At 51.3% G+C, this 27,016-nt stretch overlaps 9 protein-coding genes across 9 annotated transcripts; 5 read left to right on the top strand and 4 right to left on the bottom strand.

Annotated features, from left to right (window-relative positions):
- Positions 1-204: 204 nt before the first annotated feature.
- LMH87_002013 (uncharacterized protein) lies at positions 205-2,037 on the bottom strand (the record flags this gene model as incomplete). The annotated part of the gene is made up of 4 exons (XM_056193399.1): positions 205-539; positions 594-851; positions 908-1,793; positions 1,846-2,037. 4 exons carry the CDS (start codon positions 2,035-2,037, stop codon positions 205-207), a joined length of 1,671 nt encoding a protein of 556 aa, XP_056050441.1.
- Positions 2,038-3,027: 990 nt separating this feature from the next.
- Positions 3,028-5,436, bottom strand: LMH87_002012 (uncharacterized protein; the record flags this gene model as incomplete). Its single annotated transcript, XM_056193397.1, has 1 exon — positions 3,028-5,436. One exon carries the CDS (start codon positions 5,434-5,436, stop codon positions 3,028-3,030), a length of 2,409 nt encoding a protein of 802 aa, XP_056050440.1.
- A 3,352-nt stretch (positions 5,437-8,788) lies between these two features.
- Positions 8,789-10,346, top strand: LMH87_002011 (uncharacterized protein; the record flags this gene model as incomplete). The annotated part of the gene is made up of 2 exons (XM_056193396.1): positions 8,789-8,893; positions 8,940-10,346. 2 exons carry the CDS (start codon positions 8,789-8,791, stop codon positions 10,344-10,346), a joined length of 1,512 nt encoding a protein of 503 aa, XP_056050439.1.
- A 105-nt stretch (positions 10,347-10,451) lies between these two features.
- Positions 10,452-11,855, bottom strand: LMH87_002010 (uncharacterized protein; the record flags this gene model as incomplete). Its single annotated transcript, XM_056193395.1, has 1 exon — positions 10,452-11,855. One exon carries the CDS (start codon positions 11,853-11,855, stop codon positions 10,452-10,454), a length of 1,404 nt encoding a protein of 467 aa, XP_056050438.1.
- Positions 11,856-12,231: 376 nt separating this feature from the next.
- On the top strand, positions 12,232-12,774 carry LMH87_002009 (uncharacterized protein; the record flags this gene model as incomplete). Its single annotated transcript, XM_056193394.1, has 1 exon — positions 12,232-12,774. The coding sequence occupies one exon, from the start codon at positions 12,232-12,234 to the stop codon at positions 12,772-12,774; it is 543 nt and encodes a 180-aa protein (XP_056050437.1).
- Positions 12,775-13,021: 247 nt separating this feature from the next.
- On the top strand, positions 13,022-14,017 carry LMH87_002008 (uncharacterized protein; the record flags this gene model as incomplete). The annotated part of the gene is made up of 1 exon (XM_056193393.1): positions 13,022-14,017. One exon carries the CDS (start codon positions 13,022-13,024, stop codon positions 14,015-14,017), a length of 996 nt encoding a protein of 331 aa, XP_056050436.1.
- A 140-nt stretch (positions 14,018-14,157) lies between these two features.
- LMH87_002007 (uncharacterized protein) lies at positions 14,158-14,686 on the bottom strand (the record flags this gene model as incomplete). Its single annotated transcript, XM_056193392.1, has 3 exons — positions 14,158-14,209; positions 14,257-14,453; positions 14,510-14,686. 3 exons carry the CDS (start codon positions 14,684-14,686, stop codon positions 14,158-14,160), a joined length of 426 nt encoding a protein of 141 aa, XP_056050435.1.
- A 534-nt stretch (positions 14,687-15,220) lies between these two features.
- Positions 15,221-22,201, top strand: LMH87_002006 (uncharacterized protein; the record flags this gene model as incomplete). Its single annotated transcript, XM_056193391.1, has 5 exons — positions 15,221-15,844; positions 15,901-16,053; positions 16,110-16,119; positions 16,259-22,126; positions 22,185-22,201. 5 exons carry the CDS (start codon positions 15,221-15,223, stop codon positions 22,199-22,201), a joined length of 6,672 nt encoding a protein of 2,223 aa, XP_056050434.1.
- Positions 22,202-22,422: 221 nt separating this feature from the next.
- Positions 22,423-23,186, top strand: LMH87_002005 (uncharacterized protein; the record flags this gene model as incomplete). The annotated part of the gene is made up of 3 exons (XM_056193390.1): positions 22,423-22,513; positions 22,572-22,657; positions 22,710-23,186. The coding sequence occupies 3 exons, from the start codon at positions 22,423-22,425 to the stop codon at positions 23,184-23,186; spliced, it is 654 nt and encodes a 217-aa protein (XP_056050433.1).
- Between the last annotated feature and the right edge of the window lie 3,830 nt (positions 23,187-27,016).

Genomic DNA, 27,016 nt, shown 5'->3' with positions numbered 1-27,016 from the left:
CTTCATATTTGAACACGCAACGAAGGTATCAATAGAGAATGCGAGCGGACGAGTAGAGGAGATTAATATAAATTACAACGAGTAGCCAATTGCTAATCGCTCAGCGTACAGTGGCTAAACTTGACGAGTGAGCTATAGTAAGAAGTAGTTCTCTTGGTATCCGGCCTTCACAAGTTTGAAAACACATATCGCCGGAGTTCTGGGTCAAGCTTGAGACGCAGCAGCTTTTTTCTCTGCGCGCTTTTTAACATCCTCGACCTTGATGCTCCTCCACTCGGCACCAAACGCAATGAAAAAGGCGAGACCAGATAACACGATGCCCCAGATCCAGGCAGCACGAATACCCTTCATATAGGCATTGACGACAATGGATAAATCGACAGGGTCGGGAAAAGCATCGTGCAACGACGTGGTACCAGCAGCAAGGACCTTGGCGGCCGTAATGTTGGGATTATCAATGGGAAGCGACTTCAGTAGGACATTGTTGAGAATGTTCTGGGCCGCCGAGACTCCGATGGTGCCTCCAACGAATTGCCACACTGTATGAGGTTAGAAACAAAATCAAGTCCACAAATCATTATGATGGAGCTTACACAGAACGAGGGCAATGGTCACGGCCATGTCTGGACGAGGCGTAATGGCCTGCGCGACAACCACATTAATCTGAATGACAAGGCCAGAGCCAATACTGGCTAGGATTTGGTAGCCAATGTAGTGGGCGGCAGACGAACCAGGCTCGAGAGTGTAGAGCATGCCGGAGCCAACAGTTAGAAAGACAGCCCCAACCAAGAGGAACGGCTTGTAATAGCCTAGCTTGCCGAGCGCAATGGATCCAATAAAGCTAAACAGAGCTGGAAAGCTGCGTTAATATGCAGTTGAGAACTTCATATCAGGGAACTAGTCTTACACGTCGTGAGCACCGTGGGCAGCATGCGGATACCAGACTGGGAGGGCGAGGTGCCCTGCGCCGCCTGGAAGTAAATGGGCAGATTGTAGGTACGAGCAAAACCGGCTGCCTGGGCCGTGAGATTGAAGAGGGCAAGGATGAAGATGGTTCTGCGCTTCATGATGCGCAGCACAATCATGGCATTTTCTCCCTGCTTCCACTCTATGACGACCAGCAGGCCCATGAGCAGGGCAAACCCGACAACGAGGCCGATTGGCACGCTGTTGGTCCAGGGACGGAGCACGCCGCCGTCTTCGAACGCAAGGAGGATGCAGACGAGCGCGGCGACAATGGTGACGATGCCGGGGAAGTCAAAGAGGAAAGGTACCTCTTTCCAGGTGGTGTGAGCCATGCGCGAATGAGCGGGCGTTTTGAAAAAGAAAAACAAGATGAGCATAGTGGTGCCGCCAATGGGCAAGTTGACCCAGAAGCACCATCGCCACGTCACGTCCTGAGTGAAGAGGCCACCGAGGAGAGGGCCGAGCACGGACGAACAGCTCCAGACGGACGAGGAGAGGCCGAGGATGGCAGGCATGTTCTTGGGCGGCGTGATAAAGGCAAAAATAGTGTAGCAGCCGCCGGTGATGCCTGCGCCGCCGAGGCCCTGGATGGCTCGGCCCAGGATGAGGACGTGGCTGTTGGGCGCGAGGGCTGCAATCAGACTGCCGATTTCAAAGATGCCGATGCAGGTGAGGAAGACAACCTTGAGGGCGAAGTACTTGTAGGCCTTGCCCCAGAAGGCCTGGAAAGCAGCCAGGGACATGAAGAAGGCCGAGCCGTACCAACCAATCTGGCTGACGCTGTGAAACTCGGCCGTGATGGTTGGGATGGCTGTGGCAATGATACTCTGCGCGTGTTAGTGCTCGCCAGCTACCACCACGGAGTGAGGTCATACTCACTATGTCGAGCGCAACGAGAAACATGGCCAGCAGCAGCGCAATGGCCAAAACAGAGTAATGCCAGACGCCGGGATACGTGATACTGGGCGGCCCGGCAGGTGGCGGTGCGGGTTTGGCGACTTCATCCTGCTTCTCTTTCTCGTTTTCGGGCACAACTGCCTTGGGCGGCGCCGCGACTTCGTCCACCGTCATTTCTTTTTTGTTTCTCTATTCGTTGTCTCTGTATAGGGCTGGTATAGCAGATTGGAAGCGGAATAGATGGAATCTGTGTAAAGCTGACTGTCGCACGTGACAACGATCGAGGGACAAAGCAGCGTAATTGGCGTAGATGTCGAGGCTCATAAGACAGCGCTGCAGAATAGACGCCGAACCCAAGTTTGGTTCGATCTTGAGTTCTGGCGCCAAGGCTCTCGTGCGATTTTAACGGCGACTTTGGTCCCCTTTTTGCGGGCGCTTCCGATCGGGTCCTTATTTCCACCACTCGCCCACGGCAAGTTGTGATTGGCAGAAAGGAGCCGATCCGAGATGACGCCACGGCCTGTTTTGCTTTAGCGCGGCGGTGTCTCGAGCCTGATGAAGCATGGCCGGAGTTAGCTTCTCGTCCGCGTGCAAAATCCGCGACGGGCGTGTTGAAATGAGCTTTTGACCGGGATTAAGCCTGGTTGAAGACGAAGTAGGATTCATGGTAAGGCTGCGTGAACAAGTGCCATTGACAAAGCTGGGAGAACCATGTTATACGGTTTGGCCGATTCACAAACATGTGAAATGGAGTCCTATGTACAGTAGTGTGGTGCTATTTGCTATTTACAACTCTATTTACATTAGATATGACGAGAAATGGGTACTTAGATGAGCACCTTGAGGTCATCGACGCAAAGCACTTATGGTTCGGAAGCTCGAATTTGTTCAGATGGGCCTTCTATTTTTTAGGCTAAGATACAAAGAAAATCTCCTAATTTACACGTGTTTTTGGTAGTGAACAGGGGTCGGGCCTTGACCCTGTTACGACCCTTGATTTTTCCGAGCTTTCCACAGTGTGCGGCACTGCGAGGCGCTGTGCTTAGTCCCCCTCTCAAAGCTCGCTTTGGGCTCCATTCAGCTCGCTCCTTTCAATGCTCGAGGCGACGTAAATGGTATGCTGGTCATGTGGTGATGGTGTCCTTCATCTTGGATTATGTTTTGCTACTTTCCAACGAAGCGCGCCGGCCGCTTCTCGCGAAAAGACATCAGTCCCTCCATGCGGTCCGCCGTGTGCAGCAGCGATGCGTACGCCGTAGACTCCATCGTAGAGGATGCGCACGACAGCACAGTCATGGCCGCCTGGATTGCCAGGGGCGCGCCGGCCGACACTTCGCGAGCCAGTTCGATGGCGGCTTGCAGCGTGGCTTGTCGTGGAGTCGCGGCTGAAGTGCCGCCGCCGCCAATCCCAAGAGCCATGTCCCCGTCATCGTGGTCGACAACGCGGTCGCAGAGACCCATTGCGAGCGCTTCCGTGGCACCGACGCGCCGCCCTGTAAGGATGAGATCTCGTGCGTGACCTAGCCCGACAACACGCGGAAGACGGTAAGTGCCGCCAGCGCCGGGGATGACGCCCAGTCTCGTCTCGGGCAGGCCGACAACGGCGCCGCTGGAAAAGACGCGTAGATGGCAGCACAAGGCCAGCTCGAGTCCACCGCCTAGGGCCGCGCCGGCGACGGCGGCAACGGCCGGAATGGGCAGCGTCTCGAGGTGTGCAAGCGTCCTGCGCATGGCGCCGAGGAACTCGTCCACTTGCGCGTCGTTCATGACGAGCCGCTGCTTCAGATCCGCGCCGGTGCAAAATACGTCGTCCAAGGCGCTGGCTAGAATTAAGACGCGAGTGCCCGTAACGCCCCTTGCCCACTCGGTGTGAATCCTATCCAGCTCGCGGTAGAGTTGGTGCATCATCTGCACCGTAAATGCGTTCTTGGCCCGTGGCCGGTTCAACGTAATAACGCGGATAGTGCCTGTGTGCAGGGCCGGCAAGTCACTGATATGCAGCTGTTCGGGATTACAGGCTTCTCCTGCTTCACCAAGAAGGCCGAGACCATGGGTCCCCGGCGCTGACGGTGGGCTCAGCTCCGAATGTACGGATTGGCCTGGCTTGCTGTCCATGTCCGATAGCGCTGGCGTTGGCGGGAAGCTTTGGCTCATCGGGGGAGTAGTCGGCAGAGGGCTGTGCTCGACGCCCGTAAACTGACAAAACATGTCATCGGCGGCAAGCAGGTTCATGGTGGATAGCTGCTCCGTCACCATGAACTCGCAGCTGCTGTCTGGGAGCCGGGGGAAGATGACGGCGGTGCCAATCATGCTCTCGCGAGCAGGGAAGCGAAACGCTTTCGCGCGCCCACCCTCGACAGCCGGGCCAAAGTCAATATCGTAGAGGGGAAACCTGAAGTGGCTCGTCACGATGAGGCCCGAAGTGAGGATGTCGTCGACGATGCGCAGCCGCCAGTCTGCGCGGTTCTCCACGTACTCAGCATGGGCGAGCATATCTCGAAACTTGTCTGCGCTAGCGCTCTGGACCTGGGCTCGGATAGCCTGGGCTGCGGTGACGATCCCGGTGCGAGGGTGCGATAGCTCGGAAAACGGCAAAGATCCTTGGGTCATGTACATGACGTTGCCGTGGTAGGCTCCGTCGAGGCCGACCTTGGCTCGGTAATCGATGGGCTGCGCAATGTGTGAGAGTTCATTTGCGCTAACAAGGCCTGCCCTGTGACGAGCCAGGAGCACGCTGCGCCAGATAAAGGCTGAAATGGCATCATTTGTAGAGAGGCGGCTCGCAGCCGAGGCGGGCGTGCACGTAGCCGCGTTCTTGAGCGCCACGAGAGCGTCGGGGTCGATTCGGTACACGCGAGAGCAGGATTGGACCTTGGCCTGTTTCGTGGTTGTAATAGCAGGCGCCGAAGTCCAAGCAGCGTATGCGTCGACAGAGCCTGGCGTGCCGCTCCCAGCAAGGCTTTGGGTTCTGTCGGAAACATACTCCTCCTGGTTTGTGGCGGGAGCTGCTGATATCTCGCCTAGTTGCGCTTTGCAGAATGCGTCGGCAAATATCTTGACAATTTCCGTAACGCCGCGGCCGTCTGCCACGGTGTGGTTGACCGAGGTGACCAGTAAGAGGCCGCCATCGATCCAGGTGGCTTGTATGCGGCAGAGGCTTACACGACTACCTGGCGGCAGGGCATCGTTGACGGGCGGGAAGATGTCCTGTGGAAACATATGCTGCGCAAATTTGAACTTGGCTAGCTCTGCAAAGCTTTGTCGGTCGGACAGGTCCTGGACGTCTAAACGAGCAGCGCCATCTGATACGAGGCGAACATCCCACGGCTTATCCTTTGCGGATGGCAAGACAAGCGCTCCGCCGAGGAATGGAATCTTGTGCACGGTGCTTTGAAGGGCCAAATGAAGCTGGTTGACAATTGCCTGCTTGTCTACATCAGGCGCCACAGCAAAGCAGTAGACGCGGACGGCATCCTTCGGCGGGAAGATCTTGCCCCAATGCGGAAACACTCTGTCCCACTGGGAAAGAGTAATGCGAAAGGGCGGACACGGAACCGCAAAGGACGAAGTCATCGTCGGCGTGGTATAGGCTTGCCTTGTGAAGAGCAAGAAAGCCAAGGCACGGTAGCGTCTGGACACGGTGCATAGGACGGGCTTTGATACGCCCTGCCGTTATATACGATGACTACCCGGCACATACGCGATGCAAACCAGCTGGCATCGGCTCCTTTTGGCGGCGAGATAGTCCATTCTTTACACTGCGGTGTGTTGTAATGCTCCTTCTCGGTCACTTATAGGTGGTCTGGCATACCGGACAAAGTAGTTCTGACAGCTGTCCTATCTATTGCTAGGATTGACTACCCTGCAACGCGCCTGGAAAAATCGAGGCCGCAAATTTCAAGGCTGGCTATTGCCTGCACAAAGGGTGCAATAGAAGCCGATGTCGTTTAATCCCACGCCATTGTTTATCTGGCATAAACTTCACGCAATGCAACCGTCATGGTAGGGTGCCCACGTGCTGGTACGAACTGTACGATGATCCTTTCCAGATGTAAATCCATGCGCTGATTGGTTTGGATAAGCATCGGTTTGTGCATACAAAGTACCGCGCTATTTCTTGTGAACTTCAAGTATACCGGTATGCTACCATAGAAGCAAGCTGGGTGGCATACGATGGGCCAAGGCACGGCCAAAGGAGCCGAAGATGGGAGATGGCCAGCGGGCGCTAGGCGTTCAGCTCACCAAGCCCGGCAAAAATGGGCGGGCATGGATGGGATTGGGCTGCGGCTTGTAGCTGACAAGACTTCATCCAGCTTGACAGGTAGTGCTGATGCAGATCATGTTGGATCTGGCCTCACGGCTCAGATGCTCCCAAGTACACATGAGAATCAATTATTGCATGCATTAGTCTACCCTGGTTAGCGATCGATGCCGTGCCACCAGCATGTGCAAGTAGTAGCAAGCTGCAGCAAATAGACCACAATCCTAGGGTCCATGGCGTTCCCACTCAACAGAGTAGCCCACTTTGGAGTACCCACGGGCCAAGTTTGCTGCCTATTGTAGCCGCGCTTCCGAGTCACTGAATGGTGTAGAGATCCCTCTGGGGGACGTCTTTTGCAAGGGCACGCACACCTATTCATAGAGGAACATATGACGCACGAGGGTTATGTTTTATCCCCCCTTGGAGGTTTCTCGAACATTGGGCTGCCCTCTTGAGACGAAAGACGTAGTATTATTCAAATCCTAGTTCAAAATTGTCATGGAAACTGGAGATATTTTTCATGCTTTAATTCAGCGGGGCCATGGCTAGCGGAATCCAGACCGAGGATGTAAACTTCCACAGCCGTGCCAGGAGATGTCAACGTCTGCAGATGAGGAGACCATTGCGAGAAGTTCGCTTACGGAGACGTTCAAGGCCCAGCCCCAGTCGTGAGCCTGCCAACTTTGATTGGTAAACTATTCGCCGGGCTCCAGTGTGGAAATTTGTCCGGTGGCTATTCCGTTTTTCGTTTGTCCCACACAATGTTGTAATTTGGTCCAGGGTTGTTTTGCTTTCGTCGGGCTCGTCGCATAGAATAATCACCAAGAATCTTGTCAGCTTGACCGACATTGCGAATGCAACCACCAAGATCGCTTCCACTGTCGTGGCTGAGAAGGCGCCAATGGTCTCTCGTCTGGCAGTATGGCGGTTCCCGTAGTCCCTGGATTCAAAGCCACGCCAAACATTTGCATCTCCAGAACCCCGCCACTTATAGCCCCGTCCAGCCTCAGCCGACTAGTACTTTTTAGCGGTATGCTACCGGGGTGGTGGAATAGCGTAAGAATCTTGGAGTCGGGTCCGATTTGTTCCATGCAAACCGTTTTGCCCGCCCGGGGTGGTGGCCGGTCTGGGCTCTCTTCATCTTTGTGGCTGCGTGTGGTGACCAATCAGCCACATCCTGAATGAAATGGCACTTCGATCATTCGCCAACGCCATCCGAACTAAGATAGCTGAATAGGTTGACGGGCCTGAGAATGGTGGATGATGCATTCTTCAACTCGGCGCAGCCTTGTTTTCCCTGTTGACCGGGCCGTTTTCCTTTGCGAAGGGAGGACTGTCCTGTTCCAAAAGTTCCACTGACGTGGGATACACGTCTGACAGATTGATTGATGGCGTTGCTCACCGGGAAGCCATCCAACCGCACAGCCGCCTTGTCGCATTTTGCGCTCAGAGTTTTATAGGAGTAGGGGGTTTACACAGCTTTTCTCTTCGACAGTTCGTTGGTAAAGTTTTTTCCTATTCGGTACGTTGTCGTCAGAAATGCTGGAGATCTCCTGCGCCTTGGCATCTCGCCTTGGCAATTTGCCTTTGGTTACCCGAAGCCCGAGCCGCTCCAGCGTGGATCGATCAGTCTCTGTCAACAAGAGCGGCGGTTGCTAGCCCTAGTCCAAAAGCAGACGGGAAGGATCAGCTACATGCTATTGTTGCAAGTATCCGTTGACGCAGATATTTATCTTGTTCATGATATGTAGATCTCATGTAGTTTTTTGCAATGCAACCCTCCCAGATGCAACATGCATCTTAATAAACCTTTTACACTCCTTGTCCTTTCTTCAGGACTATGCTCGGCCCAAGGAGTCTAAGGAGCCATTCTGGCAAAAGCCATGGCCGTTACGAAAGGTTACATCTTGCCCGGTAAGGAAGGTTGGACTTTCGCCAGCTGGGTTGTAAGACGGTCTAATTACCCGCCCGATCTATAGAGACCCCCCTGCAAACTCAAGTATCAGTAGTTGAAAAAAAAATCGCCTTCTCGTGTTCTGTACTCCGTGCCCACCACATTTGACGGTTCGTCCTCAACTGCAGAGATGACCTTCCACCCGCATACGGCTGACTGATGCTGCAGGAAAATCTTCCTTTAATTTTTTTTGGAGCTGGTCAGATTACTGTCCCGACAAGTGACAGCGCCTATTGCCTGTCGCAGTTCACGCATATTGCATGCATCACCCTTTTCTTTTTTTCGCAACCGACAACACCTTGGCTTGAAATCTACTTTGTGACGCTGAAGAGAGGAGTTGAGCTTATGGCGTGTTTTGGATAAGCCCATGGCTGCCGCCTCCCGTTGAGGCTGAGGCCCCTTAGAGCCCGCATGAGTGCCACCAGCCTGACCAGTAGCATCTAGGCTGCGAAGTACACTGCCCTACTCTAGATATGAAGGCGGGCCGCCGTGGATCCAGAGTGGCGTCCCGAACCGGAACGACATCGTCCGGCGTATAGATAGAGACCTTGAGTCCCACCCAACGGTTGTTGCCCATGGGGAAGGGTCCGATTGCCAGAACCTTGACCAAACTACACTGTATAACGGAACGATAGGACTTTTGGTCACGGCAGTATGTTTGAGTCCAAGCTGCGTTCGTCTTGCGATGCTTGCCTTGCCAACAAGACAAAATGCAGCCGCGCAAAGCCGTCGTGCGCGCGGTGCACTCGGCGTGGCAAGCCCTGTATCTACAGCCAATGCCGCAAGATAGGGCGCCCGTCACAGAACGCAGTCTCGTCAGCTTCCTCTTGCGACGCCCGAAATCTAACTGCGCGACCCCAGCGCTTTACTTCGCCCTCGATCAACCAAAACGATATTCGCGCCACGGCGAACGGCGAATCAAGTGGAAGCCAAGGCTTTATGGCTGCCGATGGTGGCGCCGGCGACACCAACCATCGAGACAGCGGTTCCTTGGCATCGTCTTTGGCCAAGAGCACCGCTATGCTGGATAACGCGTGGCAAGATTCCATCGATGTCGCCAATGACATGGTCGACGTTGATATCATCCACGCCGCCGACGCGGCCCAGGGTGAGACACCTGCGCTGGACTGGGAAGACATGGACCGCTTCCTGAGCAGCAGCCTCGGTAGCCATCGCCTTCCCAATTACGCCAACCTGTATGAGCGCCAAGACCATCATGAATACGGCCAAGACACTCAAGTTTCTGACGCATCTTCCCTCACCTTTACCGCGCCCTTGCTCCCGTCTCTCGCCATGTCCTCAGCGCCTGATAGCCCTGTGAGCCCGCCAACCATCGTCTCGACTGGCGCCTCAGGTCCCCGCCCGCTCTCTTCCAGCTACTTCACGGCAGCTGAACACGGAGCTCCTCCTCTTCACCACAAGCGGCAGCATCATCCCCATACCTCCTCGTTTGCCAGCCCCATCCCATCTCCGTGCTCCGATGCCAACAGCGCCAGGCGTCAAGCCTGGCAGAGACTGCGCCCCGAGGAGCGCAATAATAGCCTCCCGCCAGCTACCATCACGCAGTGTAGCAGCTCTGGCAGCGGCAATAATCCGTCTCCGTTGACGAGAGCGCGCTGCAGGCTAGACTGCCATGTAAAGCTGATCCGCCAGCTCGACTACATCTCCGAGTCGCGGACCAGCAAGGCCAGCAGGTTGCCATTGGACTCGCTGCTCACTATAGATAGCCACGTTCGGCTGGAGCACGACAAGATTCTCGGGTGCAACGCTTGCATGGCGCCGTCGCGCGCCAATCAAACTTTGATGATGGTCGCGACCGTGCTCACCAATCTCCTGGACCTCTTCGAGCAGGGCTGCACAGCCCGCATGTACGGCGCCAGCAGCCAAGACTCGAGCCCGCGCGCTAGCCTGCCTGGCCGCAGACGCACGGCTTCGTTGAGCGGCCACCCATCTACTTCTGGGAGCAGCGGCAGCAGCATCCCCCGGGCGGACGACAACTGCCCGTTGCTGATCGGCCAGCTTGTACTGGACGACGACGTCAAGTACTCATGCTCGCGACAGCTGCTCAAGATGTTCCTGGAGCGTCAGATTCGCATCGTCAGCCATTTGAACGAGCTGACAATACAGTTTGGCGCGCGAGACGCCATGTTAAAGGTCACCATGGGCCTACTTTGCGACATAACAAAACGCGTACATTATTTTCTCGGTACACTAGCGATATCAGAGTCACCTGTGGTGGTAGCGACTCTCGGCACTACGCTGACGTAGACCAATTGTATATACGATGTATAAAAGCAAAAGATTCCATGCGTCCCCCGAGTAGTATTTCTCTTGCGTGGGCGTAATTGTTTTCAAAAGTAACCGCAATTTAATTTACACCTCGTGGGTAAACCCGGCAAACACGGCGTCTTGGCCCAGGCTCGCCACCGTCACATCCGCCTCGGTGATCAAGAATTCGCAGCTACCGTCGGGAAGCTTGGGCATTACCATGACAGCGCCAGTCATCATGCCCTTCGCAGGCAGGCGCAGTGCTTTAAGTCGGCCGAGCGCTGATCCAAAGTCAATCTCGTGCATTGGAAACTTGAAGTGGCTGGTGAGGATGATGCCCGACGTGTTGAGAAACTCGACAACCTTGAGGCGAGTCTGCGAATCCTGCGATGTGCGCTCCACGTACCCGACAAGATCACGGAATTTGTCTCCCGTGACTCCTGCGAGGCTGGCGCGAATGCACTGCGCCGCTGCAGAAATGCCCGTCTCCTCGTCGGCGAGCACGTCCACGTCCAAGGTGGCCTGGGCCATGTAGAGGGCGTTGCCGAAGTACGGCTGCGACAGCTTGATGAGTGAGCGGCAGTCGACCGGCTGTGTAATGTAGGCCTCCTTATTTTGGTCCTTGAGAATGCCCGCGCGGCGGCGCGCAAGAACAATGCTGCGCCAGATCAAGCCCGAGATGGCGTCATTGGTCGAAATCCATTCGCCCTTTGGCGTCAGCTTCGACGCGGCTTGCTTGAGGGCATCTAGCATCCCCACGTCGATACGGTACGTCTTGCACGATGTCTGCACGTCGGAGAGCTGCGAGTGCGTGTTGATAGTTGAGCTTGTCCATGCCGGGTGCAGGTCGATGCAGCCGACTGCGCCGCCGCCGTTGACAATCTTGGTGCGGTCCGAGGTATAGACGTCGTCTTGGCCCCGAGGAGGCTGGAGCTGGATGTCACGGGTCGCCTGGCGGAAAAAATCTGCAAAGATCCTGATGGTCTGTGTTACGCCGTTGCCGTCGCAGACAATGTGGATGACGGACGCAACGAGCAGCAGGCCACCCTCGACAAAGTTGGCCTGGAAGCGGCACACGTCCACGGGTTCTTCCTGCACATACGCCACCTGGGGCAAGGGACAGAGCTTGTCGGTGTCGAGCAGGCTCTGCGAAAAGTTGGCGGCCTCGAGCTTTGTGTAGCTCAGGTCCGCCGACAAGTCCTTGACGACGAGATGCGCGGCGCCCTTGGGAATGAGGTTGCGCAGCCAAGGACGTCCACCCTCCTCTGCAGTAAAGGGAACAATGGAGCCCGCGAGAAAGGGAAGCTTTTGCACCGTGTTGTGGAATGCGGCGTGCAGCTGTTTAGTGATTTTGGCTCTGTCCTCGTCGACATCCAGTTGGAAGAACAAAATGCGTTTTGTGTGGTACGGCACAAATGTTCTATCCCAGTGGGAGAGTTTGACGTTGAATCCCGGGCATGGGATGCTGAATGTCTGCTCAACCTCGTAATCGGCGGAGATAAAAGGCATGATGAGCGTTAATTATGCTGTTGGGTAGTGTGCTCGCAAGCTACCCGGTATTGCACGCGGTTGACAGACATGTACATTTATATCCATTTCTATTGGGACAGAAAGTGCGTTGCTTGAACCGCTGGTATGGCCTCATACCAGCACCCTATCGCATTCGCGTTATCCACCCGACTATACAGCATCGTCGCAGCCTGACTGAATCTCCTCGAAAGTAGGCGACGCCGCCCGTCGCGCGGACTCTCGCTGTAAATATGTCACCGGCATATTTTTTATACGCCACTAGTGTACATTATTGGCTCTTTTACTGGATAAAATAATCTCGTGCACATCTGGCGAAGAACTTTTACAACTACCTCGTCCGCCCATTTACACTATCATGATGACATCAGCCGCATTCCCGCTGGCAAACAAGCGCTGTGCCTGCGCCAAAGACATCGAAAAGACATGGAGCCTCGTTAGCGACAGGGATGAGATATCCTTTGATGAGATCCTCGAGGCTTCCTCACAGGTCACTGACTGCACGCCTCAATGGCAACAATGCGAAAATCAGCCTCGCGTGGCATCTACGTCCGGCGAGTTACTGCTACAGATATACGAGCGACTCGTTGAGTTTCACCACGCTGCAACAGTCACTTATACGTCGGATCATCTCGGTGGCGTCGGCGAGCCCCGGGTCGTTGCAGCGAGATCGGCCATCCAGCTGGGCACCTATACGCTCGACGGCGACGAGAGCCAGCAAATAGCGCTGGATCTCATCACTGCAGGCCTGAGGAATTTAATTGATATGCTACGGCAAATTAAAGAGTATAATGCGGGCCATAATCAGGCGGTGCAAGATAAAGCGGCAGCAGTCAATGAGGCTGCGGTGACTTTACTCGGCTACTGCATTGCGGCACAGTCAAGGTTGTCAGCATTTTAGAGCACCGCCAAGGTGTTGGGTAATTTTTTTCACGACAACAAATGGGCCTAAATTTTAGCGAGTGAGAATTCCTGCGTTGTGATATCTTTCCAGGGCAACGGTGCGGAAAGCGAGGGCAGTAAAAAGGTGCCGGTCAGCGGCTCGTTTAGCAGCACATACATATTCATACATGACACTCAGTTTACACAACGGAGCGGGGGCAGAACGCACGTTATTGAACAATTGGATCATTAGCTACACCATTATCATGTCACAAGAAAACAATACCAGCATAGTACCTACCATTGACGTCTCTGCGTATTTGCAGGATCCCGCCTCAACAGCAGCAAATCTCGTTATCGATGCTATCCGCGATGCGTGCAGGAACACGGGCTTCTTCCAAATAGTTGGCCATGGCCTCTCCCCGGGGCTCCAGGAAGGCCTCTTAGCCGCCTCGCGAAAGTTCTTTTCCCTCGATTACGAGCAAAAATGCAAGCTCGATGCCCGCAACAACGTAGGACGGCGCGGCTACGACGTGCTCGCCTCGCAGGCCTACGACGACAAGAGTCTGCCCGATCTCAAGGAGGGCTTCTACGTCGGGCCGGATGTTCCACTGGAAGACAAAGCTGTGAAGCAGAGGCGCTTCTTCATGGGTCCGAATGTTTGGCCCGACGCTACCGCGCTGCCCGAGGAAAGCTTCCGCCAGCCCGTGGAAGCGTACTTTGACGCTATCCACGACCTCTCCCTGGTGATGCTGAAGCTCGTTGCATCTACTTTGCCGTATGGCACAGACGTTTTTAAGGACTTTACTGTCGGCCACACTGTATCCGTTCTTCGCCTGCTGCACTACCCCCCGATGCCGCCTAAGGACTCGCTGGCCGGCAAGAAGCAGCTTGGCGCCGGCGCCCACACAGACTTTGGCGCTATCACGCTGCTGCTTCAGGACGACAATCCTGGTCTCGAGGTCATGGATCCCTCAACAAACAAGTTTGTCGCAGTTGAGCCCTCTCGCAACGCTTTTGTTTTTAATGTTGGCGACATGCTCTCCTTTTGGACTGGCGGCGAGTATAAAAGCAGCGTGCACCGCGTCATCAACAAGGCCCCGAGAGACAGATACTCGGCCGCGTTCTTTTACGATGGTGCTCTGGACTGTCCTTTAGTGCCTTTGAATCAACCTAACGCGTCCAGATGTGGAACTGATATTTTGACCGTCGAGAAGCACATGATTAAGCGCATTACCGAGAGCTATGCAACCAAGGCCTAAGGAGAGAATCGCTCATGAACGGCAACTCAGATATTGTGCTGGTTTTATAGCACTGCTTTATATATAATTCTCTGGACTAAAAATCCACAACTATATTCCTTTGTCATAGCATCCAATACACAAAGTGATGAATTATTAGCCTAGACTACAACACCATCCACAACATGATCCTCCACCCAACCAACACTCAAGCTGCATAATTGTGAGTAACTTGCATGCGACAACCGGGGACAACTTACAAGACTCGCGCGGGATCGGTGAAGCGGTCGTGATCAGGCATGACATGCTCCTTGTAAAACGGATCTCTTTTGAAATTGATGAAGCACTGAATATCGGGGAATCTGATCTGCGTCACCATGTCGTATCCAGCATCGTTGATAAACTGAGGATCCATGACTTGTGCAAGGAGCGCTTTGGAGGCGGAATCAAAATGACTCTAGAGTTAAACAACGTGAGTAGCCTTGCTTCTTAGTTGCATGAAGCAGATCATACCATAGAGTAACGAGTAATGCCGTGACGAACAAGCGCATCGCGAACAAGTGGTGCGTGCACGTTGGTCATGTAGTGGTGGAATTCATCCTCTGTCATAGACGGCTTTCTAAAGGCGCACACCGTCCATACGAGGGATTTCGGCTTTTGCGCTGCGGTAGGAATTTTTGGTGTACTCATTGGTTCGATTTACGACAAATAAATTGCTCTTTGTATCGTGGTTCGTCAATCAGCATGTATACGAGTAGCCCGGGCCGCGGAGAGGTCCTCTCTATGCGAGCGGCATTGATTGTAAGCAGTAACGGTCCAGTTCGGGCTGCGGGGACCAACTTAAAGGATTTATTCGTCAGTTTGCTAGGTCGCTTGTTGTTTGGTGTATCTTGATGCGGCCGTATCTGGAAACGCGAAAACGGCCGAGCGGAGACGGTTTTCAGCCGCTGTCGGCTCCTTTCGCACGCATCGGTTCTTTACACCACATCGTAAATGGACCGCGCGCGAACGGCAGTTTCTTCAAATAAAGAACTGCGAGTAAACTATGGCTTGTCCGAGCGACAAAAAATGTATTGAGATCACGAATTAGACTGTCCTCAGCCAACCTTTGCCGCACCACAAACTAAACCTTACCGTTCAACACGAGTAGCCTGCACAGCCTCCTCTTCGCTCTCCGATTCATCTCTTCCCACCAGATAGTTATTCTTTTGTTCTAGTTCTACAATGGCACCACTGCCGTCCCTCATCGTCTTCGGGCCTCTCACAGCATGGTCCTCGCCGGATGACCTGAAGTACTTGCGTGCGGAACTATCTCACCGGCCTCTGCTCGCACCGATTCATGAGGCTATAAGCAATCTTGACGCTCTCTGGAGCGGAATGTGCCAGATCGAATCCAAGCTAGACGCTCTTCGTGGACAGGCGGCAGCGAAACAGCTCTCCGAGTTCTTCAGCGGGAACAGCTCAGGCGAGCTGCTTTGCGAAGAGTCGCGAAACATGACTACAATTCCCCTCACAATTATTGCTCATATAATTCAGTACATTTCATTTCTGGAGGGCAAGGGGCAATCCATAGATCACAGCGCCGTTTTGGGGTCGGCCCACTCTGTTGGCGCCCAGGGCCTGTGCGTTGGGCTGCTCAGTGCAGTCGCTGTTTCCAGCGCGATGACAAAGGAAGAAATCGGCAAGCTTGCCGCAAGCGCCATTGAGCTCGGATTCTGCATTGGCGCATTTGTCGATCTTGACCAACACACTGTAACAGATGGTACTTTATATGCCAACCTTGCCGTAAGGTGGAAATCTCCTATGACCCTGCAAAGCCTCGGTCGGTTCCTAACAAATTACGCAGGGGTATGTCTTCTTCTCGATACCGATGATTCATTTCAGTTGACTAAAAAATGATGCAGACCTATATCTCAGTTATTCGAGACGTTCGAGATGTCACGATCACCACCCCGGCTACGCACGCCGCTGCCTTACAGCAAGGGCTTACCCAAGAGGGCTTGTCAGCCATGGACATTGGCCTGAGAGGAAGATATCATAGCCTGGCATATGAAAAAGTATTACAAAAGATCATCACCGTTTGCAAGAGCCGCGTTGACCCGCAGTTTGGAAGAGACGTAAAGGTAAGGACCAACGGGGACGGTTCCGTTATTAACACTACCGAATGCCTGTCTCAGGTAGTACGCAGTATTCTGGTTGAGCGAGCGAACTGGGATGAGCTAGTCTCTTCTGCTATTTCAAAAACGCAAGAGAATACTGCAGATCCTTGGATTCTTTCCATTGGCGCGGATGCATTGCCGCGGTCTACTACGAAGCGCGTCTCGGTCATCAAGTTCCGCGGTACACTGTCCGGACACGAGGAAATAGCTCGATCAACGGCTTCTTCAGACGGAAAGATCAAAACCGCAAACAGCCTATATCCGGAAGATGCTATTGCCGTTATTGGAATGTCGTGCAAGTTTCCCGGCGCTGACTCCATCGACGAGTTCTGGAGCTTGTTGTCCAGAGGCACGTCCATGCTGTCCAAGATGCCCGAAGACAGATTTGACAGAAAGAATCTCCCAAGAAATGCAAAGGGTGGTCTTTCTTTTTGGGGCAACTTTATCAACGATATTGACGCCTTCGATCACAAGTTTTTTAAAAAGTCGGCCCGCGAGGCTGCATCGATGGACCCCCAGCAGCGTCTCCTCCTTGAAGTTACGTATCAGGCGCTCGAGTCATCGGGCTACTTCACAACCACAGCGGCTGAGCCAAATGTCGGATGCTACATCGGCGCGTGCTCTGTAGACTACGATGGCAACGTGGGATCGCATCCGCCCACTGCCTACTCGACAACCGGAACCCTCCGTGCTTTTCTAAGCGGTCGTTTATCGCACTATTTTGGCTGGCAAGGGCCCTCGCTCACTTTCGATACGGCATGCTCATCCTCTGCAGTCGCAATTCATACGGCTTGCGCGGCTCTGCGGGCTGGAGATTGCAATCAGGCTATTGCTGGCGGCGTGACCGTCTTCACCAGCCCGTATCTTTACGAGAACTTGGCCGCAGCCCATTTCCTGAGCCCTACTGGGGCAACCAAGCCTTTTGATGCCGCTGCTGATGGCTACTGCCGTGGAGAAGGTATTGGCCTCATTGTCCTGAAGAAGCTTACCGATGCAGTCCGAGATGGCGACAACATTCTCGGCGTGATTGCTGGCTCTGGCATCAACCAAAACGCCAACTGCGTTTCCATCACCGTACCCCATTCACAGTCGCAGGGGAAGCTCTATGAAAGGGTCGCCCGGCAGGCCGGCGTTGAGCCTCAAAAGGTTGCTTTTGTTGAGGCGCACGGAACGGGCACGCCTGTCGGTGATCCCATTGAGATGGAGAGTATCAGAAAGGTCTTTGGTGGCCCGTATCGAGACTCCAATCTTTTTGTGTCATCGGTAAAGGGGAATATTGGCCATTTGGAAGGGGCATCAGGAGTTGCCGCGGTCATTAAGGCACTGCTCCAGATGCGTTACCGCACCGCATGCGTGCAGGCGTCCTTCAAAAGCCTGAACCCAAAGATCCCTGCGCTGCAAAACGATAAGCTCTGTATTCCTACAGCTAATGAAGCTATCACTGCCAGCCCGATGGTTGCTTGCATCAACAACTATGGCGCCGCGGGCAGCAATGCCGCCATTATATTGATTGAACCGCCTACCGCCTCGTCGCAAATCTATCAGACAAGAGATGAACTAGTCTCCAAGAGCATAAAGGTGCCTATCCATATCGCTGCGTCTTCCCAGTCCAGCTTGACGAAATACTCTGAGATGCTGGCCGATTATTGCCGACAAGAGACATCCAGGAATCACGACCCACGCCTTCACGAAAGCATTGCATATTCCCTTTCCCGACAACAAAACCAAGATCTGCCACAGTTCATTACCGCATCAGTTGGAAATGTTGACGAGCTTGTCGCTGCTCTCAATAGCTTCACGCCAATCGAACGACCAAAGCAACCTCCGCTGGTGTTCTGTTTTGGCGGTCAAGTCGGTCAGCAGATCGGCCTCAACAAGGAGCTGTTTGACCGAATGCAGCCGCTTCGGTCGCAGCTAAACCTATGCGACGAAGAGCTGAGATCCATGGGATTTCCGAGCATCTATCCCGACATCTTTCGGACCACACCGATCGACGACATTGTCGTATTGCAGTCTGCCATCTTCTCCTTACAGTATGCGTCAGCACGCTGCTGGCTCGATTCAGGTCTCAAGGTAGACGGCATCATTGGCCACAGTCTTGGTCAGTTTGCCGCTATGTGCGTCAGTGGCATTCTGTCACTCCGCGATGGCTTGAGGCTTGTAGCTGGTAGGGCCACTTTGATGAAGACACACTGGGGTGCAGAGTCTGGCAGCATGATTGCCGTGGAAGGCGACCCGTCTGTCATTGAGCGCCTGATTAGGGATCTGGAGAAAAGCAATGGCAGATTCTCCTATGAGGTTGCCTGCTATAATAGTAACACGTCAAGGGTGGTTGTAAGCGACCGAGCCTCGGCTGATGTGCTCGAGAGCCGTCTCAAATCTCAGTCTATCAGACATAAGCGACTGCACGTCACGCACGGGTTCCATTCCAAGTTTACGGACCCTCTGATACCGCACCTCGAAGCCCTTGCATCGGATCTGACTATCAACGAGCCTGTCATCCCGCTTGAAACATGCACTCTTACGTCTGGGCTCACCACTTTGACACCGGCTGCCATCGCCGCGCACACGCGCGAGCCAGTCTACTTTGACGTGGCCGTACAGCGCTTGCATAGTCGCCTTGGCGGTTGTACCTTTTTGGAGTGCGGCTCCCAATCCAGTATTATAGGGATGGTGTCTCGGGCTTTGGACAAGCAACACGGAGCCATCAACAGTATCCCAATGGAGCACAACATGCCTAACGCGTTGGATTCACTGGCGGACAAAACAATCAAGCTGTGGAGCCTGGGCCATAAGGTGCAGTACTGGAGTCACCAGCGCTCCAGTTCTTCTAAGCATTGTGTTCTGTCTCTACCGCCATATCAGTTCGACAAGGCGAAGCATTGGATTGCTTACAAGATACCGGCACCAAATGAAGTCATTGTAAATGATCGCAGAGATGTGCCTAGGCCACTTCCTCTCCCTCCCGTGCTCATTCGTCTGAATCGAAGCGATGGCAATGCGCATTGCTTTGATATCGACCAAAACAGCAAAGAGTTTCGGGAGCTAGTCGCTGATCACGTCGTTTCTGGAAGGAAATTATGCCCAACATCGGCGTATCTCGAGATGGCGGCTCGGGCTGTAGCCATCATTGACAACACCAACGCGGAAGCACATGTATCTGTACATGGGCTTGAGTTTCATTCATCTTTGGATCAATCCGAAGACAGATTGATCACTCTGGCTCTGGAGCCGTCTGGCGAGGCCTGGACATTTATCATCAGCAGTCAGTCCAGGACAGGGGAGCGGCCATCTGTTAGTCATGTTACTGGTTCAATATCATTCCGACCAAGCACTCCGCAGCAAAGTGCAGACTTTAGTCGATATGCCAGAATTGCGAATCACGACGGTATCTCTGCGGTCCTTCAGGACCCTAGATCCACCTCTCTTACAGGCAATGTAGCATACAATATCATGGCACCCATGATATTGTATGCTGACCTTTATCGCAATATTGAGAGAATCGCTTCATATGATAACAAAGTTGTTGCGCGAGTGCGGACACCCAAACCTCCAAAGTGTTTTGATGACACTATCTTGCGTTCCTATATGCTTCACAGCTTTCTGCAAGTTGCAAGCCTTCACGCCAACTTCCTGCGCGATTCGAAAAACGAGCTACACGTTGAGGGTCAAATTGATCTGATTCAAATAGGACCTGACTACCATAATCAACCCACCATCGCAGCCACTGAGGAGTTTTGGGACGTCTTGTGCATTGCTTCTTCCATCGACGGTGAATTGACCTATGACATCTTTGCCTACGCCACGTCTCCCGTGAGACTGGCGGTGGTCATCTCTGGAGCCCGCTACATTCCCTCGCGCCCAGCCTCTACACTTACAGCGCGGACACATCACTCTTTTGAAAAGGTGGAAACGATGCGCAGCAGCCATAGCGAATCTATGATCCGCGCAATTACAGTCGCTCAGGATTCGCTGCCTCCAAAGGGAGTCACTTCACAAGCTACCCCGACGTCAATGAAAGTGTTTCACGCTGCCAAGGAGCCACAAACATCTGCTTTTGATGATCTGTGTACAATCTTGGAAAAGATTGCCGACGTGCCGAGGAAAGAAGTACGCGGTACATCCACCTTTGACGACCTTGGCGTTGACTCTCTGATGATGATTGAAGTGATTGATGAAATATCGAGCTTCTTCAAACTAGATCTGCCTATTGAGGATCTTGAGCAGCTAACAGACATCGACTCTTTAGAGCAGTACCTACGGGGTCGCCTGAGAAGACTGTCTGATGATGTATTTGATAGCGATTCATCTGGAGATGTTACGCTTGATAGCCCTGCTTCATCAACATATGAAACGTCCATCGATACTTCCCTGGGACCTACCCTGCAGCTGAGTAAGCCATCGTCTACCGTTAGAAAGGATCTTATGGTTCTAGTTTCCCAGCACTTGGAGTATGACGGTGAATTAAAGCTCCAAACATGCCTGGCCGATCTTGGCCTCGATTCTCTGATTTGCATCGAGCTTGTCGCAGACATTGAGAAGCAGTTTGGCGTGGAGATTAGATTGGAAAACTTGGACGAGCACTCCACTTTCCTTGATCTCTTACATTTAGTTACTGGTGAAGAAGGGTGCGGAGCGTTGCCTCAGCCAGGTGCAGCGTCCACATCATCACCCAGTGCGCCGATCAACCCCGCGAACAACAGTACCTGCTCGGCTCTCCAAGGCGCACAGGCTGCATTTGACGCTGTCCGCTTTGATTTCGATACACACAGCACTGCTACTGGGTTCAGAAACTTCTGGAAGAATGTATATGGCGACCAAGCAAAACTGGTCGAAGCCTACATTGTGGAAGCGTACCGTTCTCTCGGCGTTGATCTTGCTACATTGCAAGCCGGAGCGGCAGTGCCTAGTATTGGCGCCTTGCCAAAGCATGCCAACCTTCTCAAGCAGTTTCTCAAGATTCTTGCAGACGGTGGACTTCTATCAAAGCGACCTGATGGCTCATATGAGCGCACATCGAATGCCATTGATGATACGCCATCGACTACGCTCTACGCAGCCATGCTTGCAAAGTATCCTGAGCACACCGCAGAGACTATGCTTTTGAATGTCACTGGCTCTAAGCTGGTAGAGTGCCTCACGGGTAAATTAGATGCGCTACAGCTGCTGTTTGCCAACAAAGAGAACCGTGCGACCATGGCAGATGTCTACGAAAAGGCACCCATGTGCCAGGCTACTACGCGTCTTCTGGCAGATTTCCTTGTCAAGACATTCTCCTCGCCGCATCCTCGCAGATCGTTTAGACTGTTAGAGGTTGGTGCAGGTACAGGAGGTACCGCAAAGTATGTGATAGACTTCCTCACAAAGGCCGGCATTGACTTTCACTACACCTTCACCGACATTTCGTCATCTCTTGTGACGCAAGCAAAGCGCATCTTCTCCAAGAATCCTCGAATGGCATTTACCACGCTAGACTGCGATAAAGTACCTCAAGATGACCTCTGCGGCCAGTTTGACGCCGTGATTGCCACAAACTGCATCCACGCAACGCAAAACGTGACCAGGTCTGCCACCAACATTGCGCCTCTTCTCCGCCGCGGCGGTGTCTTTTGTCTCGTGGAGTTTACCAGAAGCTTATACTGGTTCGATCTCGTGTACGGTCTGCTCGAGGGCTGGTGGCTTTTTAGCGATGGGCGCCAGCATGCGCTGGCTGATGAGTGGTTTTGGGAGGCGAGCCTCAAGAGCGCGGGCTTCCGCCACCTCTCGTGGACTGACGGCAACAGTCAAGAGTCGCAGACTATGCGACTTATTTGCGGCTTTCGGGAAAGTGCCGAAAACGACATATTTAAACCACTGGCGCGCGGTATCATCAAGCGCGCTGGTATCCCCGTAGAGACTTTTACCTGGAAACGCGTTGGCGATCTCGAGCTGAAGGCGGACATTTACTTTCCCAAGAGAGCTGACGAGCCAGGCAAGCAAAGGAAAATTGCCCTCATGATTCACGGCGGCGGCCATTTACTGTTTAGCAGGCAGGACATTCCCATGAAACATGTCCGCGTGCTTCTTCAGCGAGGATACCTCCCCGTGAGCGTCGACTATCGCCTTTGCCCCGAAGTCAGCTTGTTTGAAGGACCAGTGACGGACTGCTGCGATGCATTGGAATGGGCACGCAATACGCTTCCGAATCTGACGCTGACTGGACCAACAGTGCGCATCGTACCCGATAAGCTGCTTGCCCTGGGGTGGTCTAGCGGCGGGCAACTGGCAATGACGCTAGGATACACCGCGCCGGCGAGAGGCATCCAGGCCCCAGACGTTATTCTACCGTTCTATTCGCCTAGCGATCTGGAGGCAGAATGTAAGCTATATCTAACATAACCCTGCCGAGCAAGGCGTCACTAATAAGCTTTGCATAGTCTGGGATCAGCCCATCTATCCTGCTGCGGCAGAGGAAGAACCTACTGAGATTTGGGGAGAGCTCGATTGCGTGCTCCCTTCACCTGTACGAAACATCCATTACAATTTTTAGCTCTATGTTACTAATCGTGATCCAGATCCTTGAATACACACCCATGAGCAACAAGCGGGCCACTGCTCTATCGCTGACTCTCAACGATGACCGCGCAAGGCTCATACTGCACATGAACTGGAAGGCCCAATCCGTACCTGTGCTTGTCAGCGGCCTGCCGCACAAGTCTCGCATCGCACCCAACGACAAGACGGACTGGAAGAGCCTGCCGAAGCCGCCAGTAGAAAAGATTCGCCAGTGCAGCCCCTACTGGCACATTACGCAAGGAAAGTACCAAACGCCGACCTTTATGGTCCACGGTAATGCGGACGATTGGATTCCATACCAGATGACAGAGCGAACGATTGAGGCTCTGCGCCGGCGTGGTGTTGCAGCGGATATTCGCATCCCCGACCAGTGCGGCCATGCCTTTGACTTATTTCCCAAGGAAGATAAATTGGGTGTTGGTTGGGCTGCTATCGAGGAGGCATATGACTTTGCAGACGCCGAGATTGCCAAGTAGATTAGTGGTATCTTTTTTGCATATTCTGATACAGCTATCAAAATTTCCCTCGTTTGTTTCTTTCGTGGGCTTCCTGATACTATGGAGATTCATCACTTGTCGGATCAACGACTGCCTTTTTTAGGTCCTGAATAACCACTACCAAGTACTAGACGGGACGCGCTATTCTCTACTGCCTACGGCCGTATGTACTAGCTAGGGCACTCAGAAGAATCTGACGAATCTGGGGAGCGCTTTTGAATCTGCATCCTGATCCAGGGTAAGTGACATTGTTAATTTCGATTTCCATAAGTCGTGTCCTGTCGCGACGTGCAGTGACGGCGGATAGTGTCCGCGCCACGTCAGCCATGTACATCACTCATGCAACCTGCGAGCCTTGCGGCACGGACGTAAACGTGTGACGGCGGTGGCGGAGGGAAGCGTTGCTAGAGCACGCTGACTGGCCAGAAGAGTTGGCATTGAGGCTGGACCCAACAATAGCGCAGCCCTAACCCAGGCTAGCATGTACAAAGAGGGTGATTATGATTTGGATTGTGAATTGCATCGGCCCTAGACGTACACGATGATACTGCAGCGCTCGCGATGAGGTTAAATTCTGGAGCATCTGGAGCCAGGATGGAGAAGATGGGACAGACGAGGATGCCGGTTTAAGCCGGGCCAGGAGAGGCACGTACTTGGGTGGGGGGTTGTGGGAGAGGATAGGCACCTAAAGTAGGAAAAGCGAGACAAGAAATAGACAGCTGCTAAAATACAGCGGACCATGGTGTGAGTGCCCCGTAGAACCCACCGGTCATATTCTTCGCGGCCCATTTACAGCGCTCTTTCAGCAGCCTCACCGCATCTGAAACGTGTTTCCGCAAACACCATCTCTCATCTAACAAGCTCAGCTCTTCACCAACCAGCCTAATTTTCATCGACACTGGCCAACAACTATCGAACAGTTCCATCAAACTGCTTACCATGAATCGTCCGCATATTGACAACCCACTCCCAGAAGCCTCGCTTCGCACAAACTCACGTCGTCTCCCCCACCGCCTGTCTCTGTGGCGTGCATCCGCCCATCGTTCATCAATCAACTGCCTTGCGCGACATGGAGGTCCCAGTCCGCATCCATTCTGACCTACTCTCTATATTGCACACCTCCTACCTTCATGCGAAGGCGTATTGGAGGCCTCCTACGTTCATACGCCTTCGTATGAAAGTGGATGCCCTTTCATATGCTGTCGCATGAGAATAAGAGGTGTGCCTCAATAAGACAGAGTCCGGAGCCAGCCGCCGTTATCATACGCCCAGGGGCTAAACTCTCATTCTCGCTTCCGTGGTAAAAAGCCTATTGGCTCCGAGTGCGCGCGGCACCCACTACTAAGATGACAGGTGACAACCTCTAAAAAAACGTTCCTGCCTTGTCTGTACCATTGATCAATGCTACTCTAGTTGGTCTTGAAAAAGCGAAGCCTCGAAAACGCTGTGCCAGCGTGACGTCGAAGGATCCCTATTTCCGGAACTGTGATCTTAAAGTGGAAATCCTAATATTTATATATGGATAAGAGTGAAATCTAGAAGGAGTTATAGATCTTGATTTTAGTTTATAGAATATCACTACTAGGTTATTCTATCTATTATGCTACGTGCTAAGAATAAATAAAATGTTAGAGTAGTTTTATATGCAGTAACACCGGCTACCTCGCTTAGTAACACCTCTTATAAGATATTATGTCTTTAAGCTCTTATAACACTATAAGTACCTAGCTTGGCCTATAGAATGTCAGGCTAGAGAATTTAAAATAGTACGATCTATATTTGTATAGACGCGCCTATTTGCTAATTATATCGCCAGCTTTTTATATTAAGGCTATATGGTTTTTATCTTTTATAGTTCTAGGGCTGAGGTAGATATATACCTTAGACTTCTATAGGAAGTTTTAGCTTCGCTTAACCTGCTGGTCATAAATCGGCACCTATTGAAGTATGTTGAGTTAAGAGATGTTAAAGAAGATGTCTTTTTGCGTTTCTATCAATTTTTTTATACTAGCATATATAAAGGGTTCGACCTAAGTATAGACGAATAGCTTGTTAGGAAATACGCCGAGTAGCTAAAAGCCCTTAGTTTATTCGCTAATCTTAAGATTAACTAGGAGTTACTAAGTCTAATATTTAGGCTGTTATATGTTAGAGAGGATGCTCCTAAATTACTGTATTTACTTGCTTCTTTTTAGGCCGCTGCTATTAGTTAGGCCAGCCCTGACTCCTAGTGCGGCTTTTATAAGCCGAATATAGAGGTTATTTAAGTACCCTATAAACACAAACTGTGCTTATATAGTCTTAAAAGAGCTACTTATAATAAATTAGAAGCTATTTCTAGCTTTATTAGTTGCTATATAAAAAAAGTTAAATATGTCCTATAAGTTCAGTAAGAGAGCTAGGTAGTACGCTTTAGCTTAATAGGCTATATAATAGTCTGGGACTTTGCCTAATGATATAGTATTTTAGTATTAATAAAATTAGCCTATAAAAATATAGCGTATAAGCTTACCTACTCAACTATATTAACTCTTATATTTATACTAATTATAATAGACCTTATTTATTATATATATAGTTGTAATATAACAGATAGATACGCGATATATGGGCTTATAGCCTAGTTTATAGCTTATATAGCTAATAATATTATTATATTTATAGGCTAGGCTGAGCTTTTAAAGGAATTTCTAGTATTTACTAGAGATTACACTTATTAAGTGACTCTTTAACTAGCCTAAGAAAAGTATATTAGGTAGTAAATATTATATTATAAATAAGAAGATTTTTAATTAATACTTCCTAAAGCTGTTATTAAGTGTATTTAGGCTATATTAATAGTGTAAGTTATATAGCCTGTACTTAATACGTATTTTAGTGTTTCTCTACTATAATGGGATGCTAGCAGCATTATGCCTTAATCTTACTTAGAGTAGTAGATATAAGGGCGTGTTTACACGCCTCTTAGGAGCGTCGACAGAGTATAGCTTATAATAATAGATAGCTATTATTCCCGCAACTCTACCGCGTTAGCAACAACCACTTGTAAAACTTTAATCGTAGCGTTATTTAGACTTTAACTTATATTTTAAAGTTATATATAGCGTGGTAATCGCCTTAGATTGGCTGCTGCTCTGATTTCGAGTAGTGAACAACGGCTGTTTACCAACATTCTTCCTAAAAAAGGTCCATGTTGGGTTGCGAAAAACTATAAAAGCTAATAGCTCCGTAAAAAGAGCAATAAAAAGACCAAAATCTCGCATTTGCTTTATATACGAAATTCGCGATGTCGTTTCTAGACTTTAGCATGGCGTATATATAAACCTAAGTAGTAAAAATAGTATAATAGAAATAGCCTCTTAATTTCTAACATCTATTTTCTCTAATACTTATATAATTCTAACACTTATATAAAATATCTAATAACTTTATAAAGTACTACCACTTTTTTAGTTTCTTTCTATACTTTATATAAATAATAAGTTTTATAGGTATTATTAAAATTCCTATTACTTCCCTTCTCTTTATTAAAGGGGTTGAGTAATAACTATATAATAATATAGATTAATACCACTTTAAAGAGCCTCTTTAAGATATATATAAGCTTTATACTAATATAAGGTATCTTATTATAGGGTATATTAATATCTCTAAAATATATATAATTCTTTATAAAGTTAGTATTTTATTTTTTAGAGATTAAATAGTAAAATAATAATAGTAAGTACCTATTAATTAAAAATACTATTATATAATATATATATAGATAATATCTTATTATAGCTACTATTACTATAATTCTAGGAATA

Source organism: Akanthomyces muscarius, chromosome 3 (assembly GCF_028009165.1).
Source record: "Akanthomyces muscarius strain Ve6 chromosome 3, whole genome shotgun sequence".
Classification (NCBI taxonomy): domain Eukaryota; kingdom Fungi; phylum Ascomycota; class Sordariomycetes; order Hypocreales; family Cordycipitaceae; genus Akanthomyces; species Akanthomyces muscarius.
Note: the sequence above shows the minus strand (reverse complement) of the source record. Positions and strands in the feature narration are given on the sequence as shown.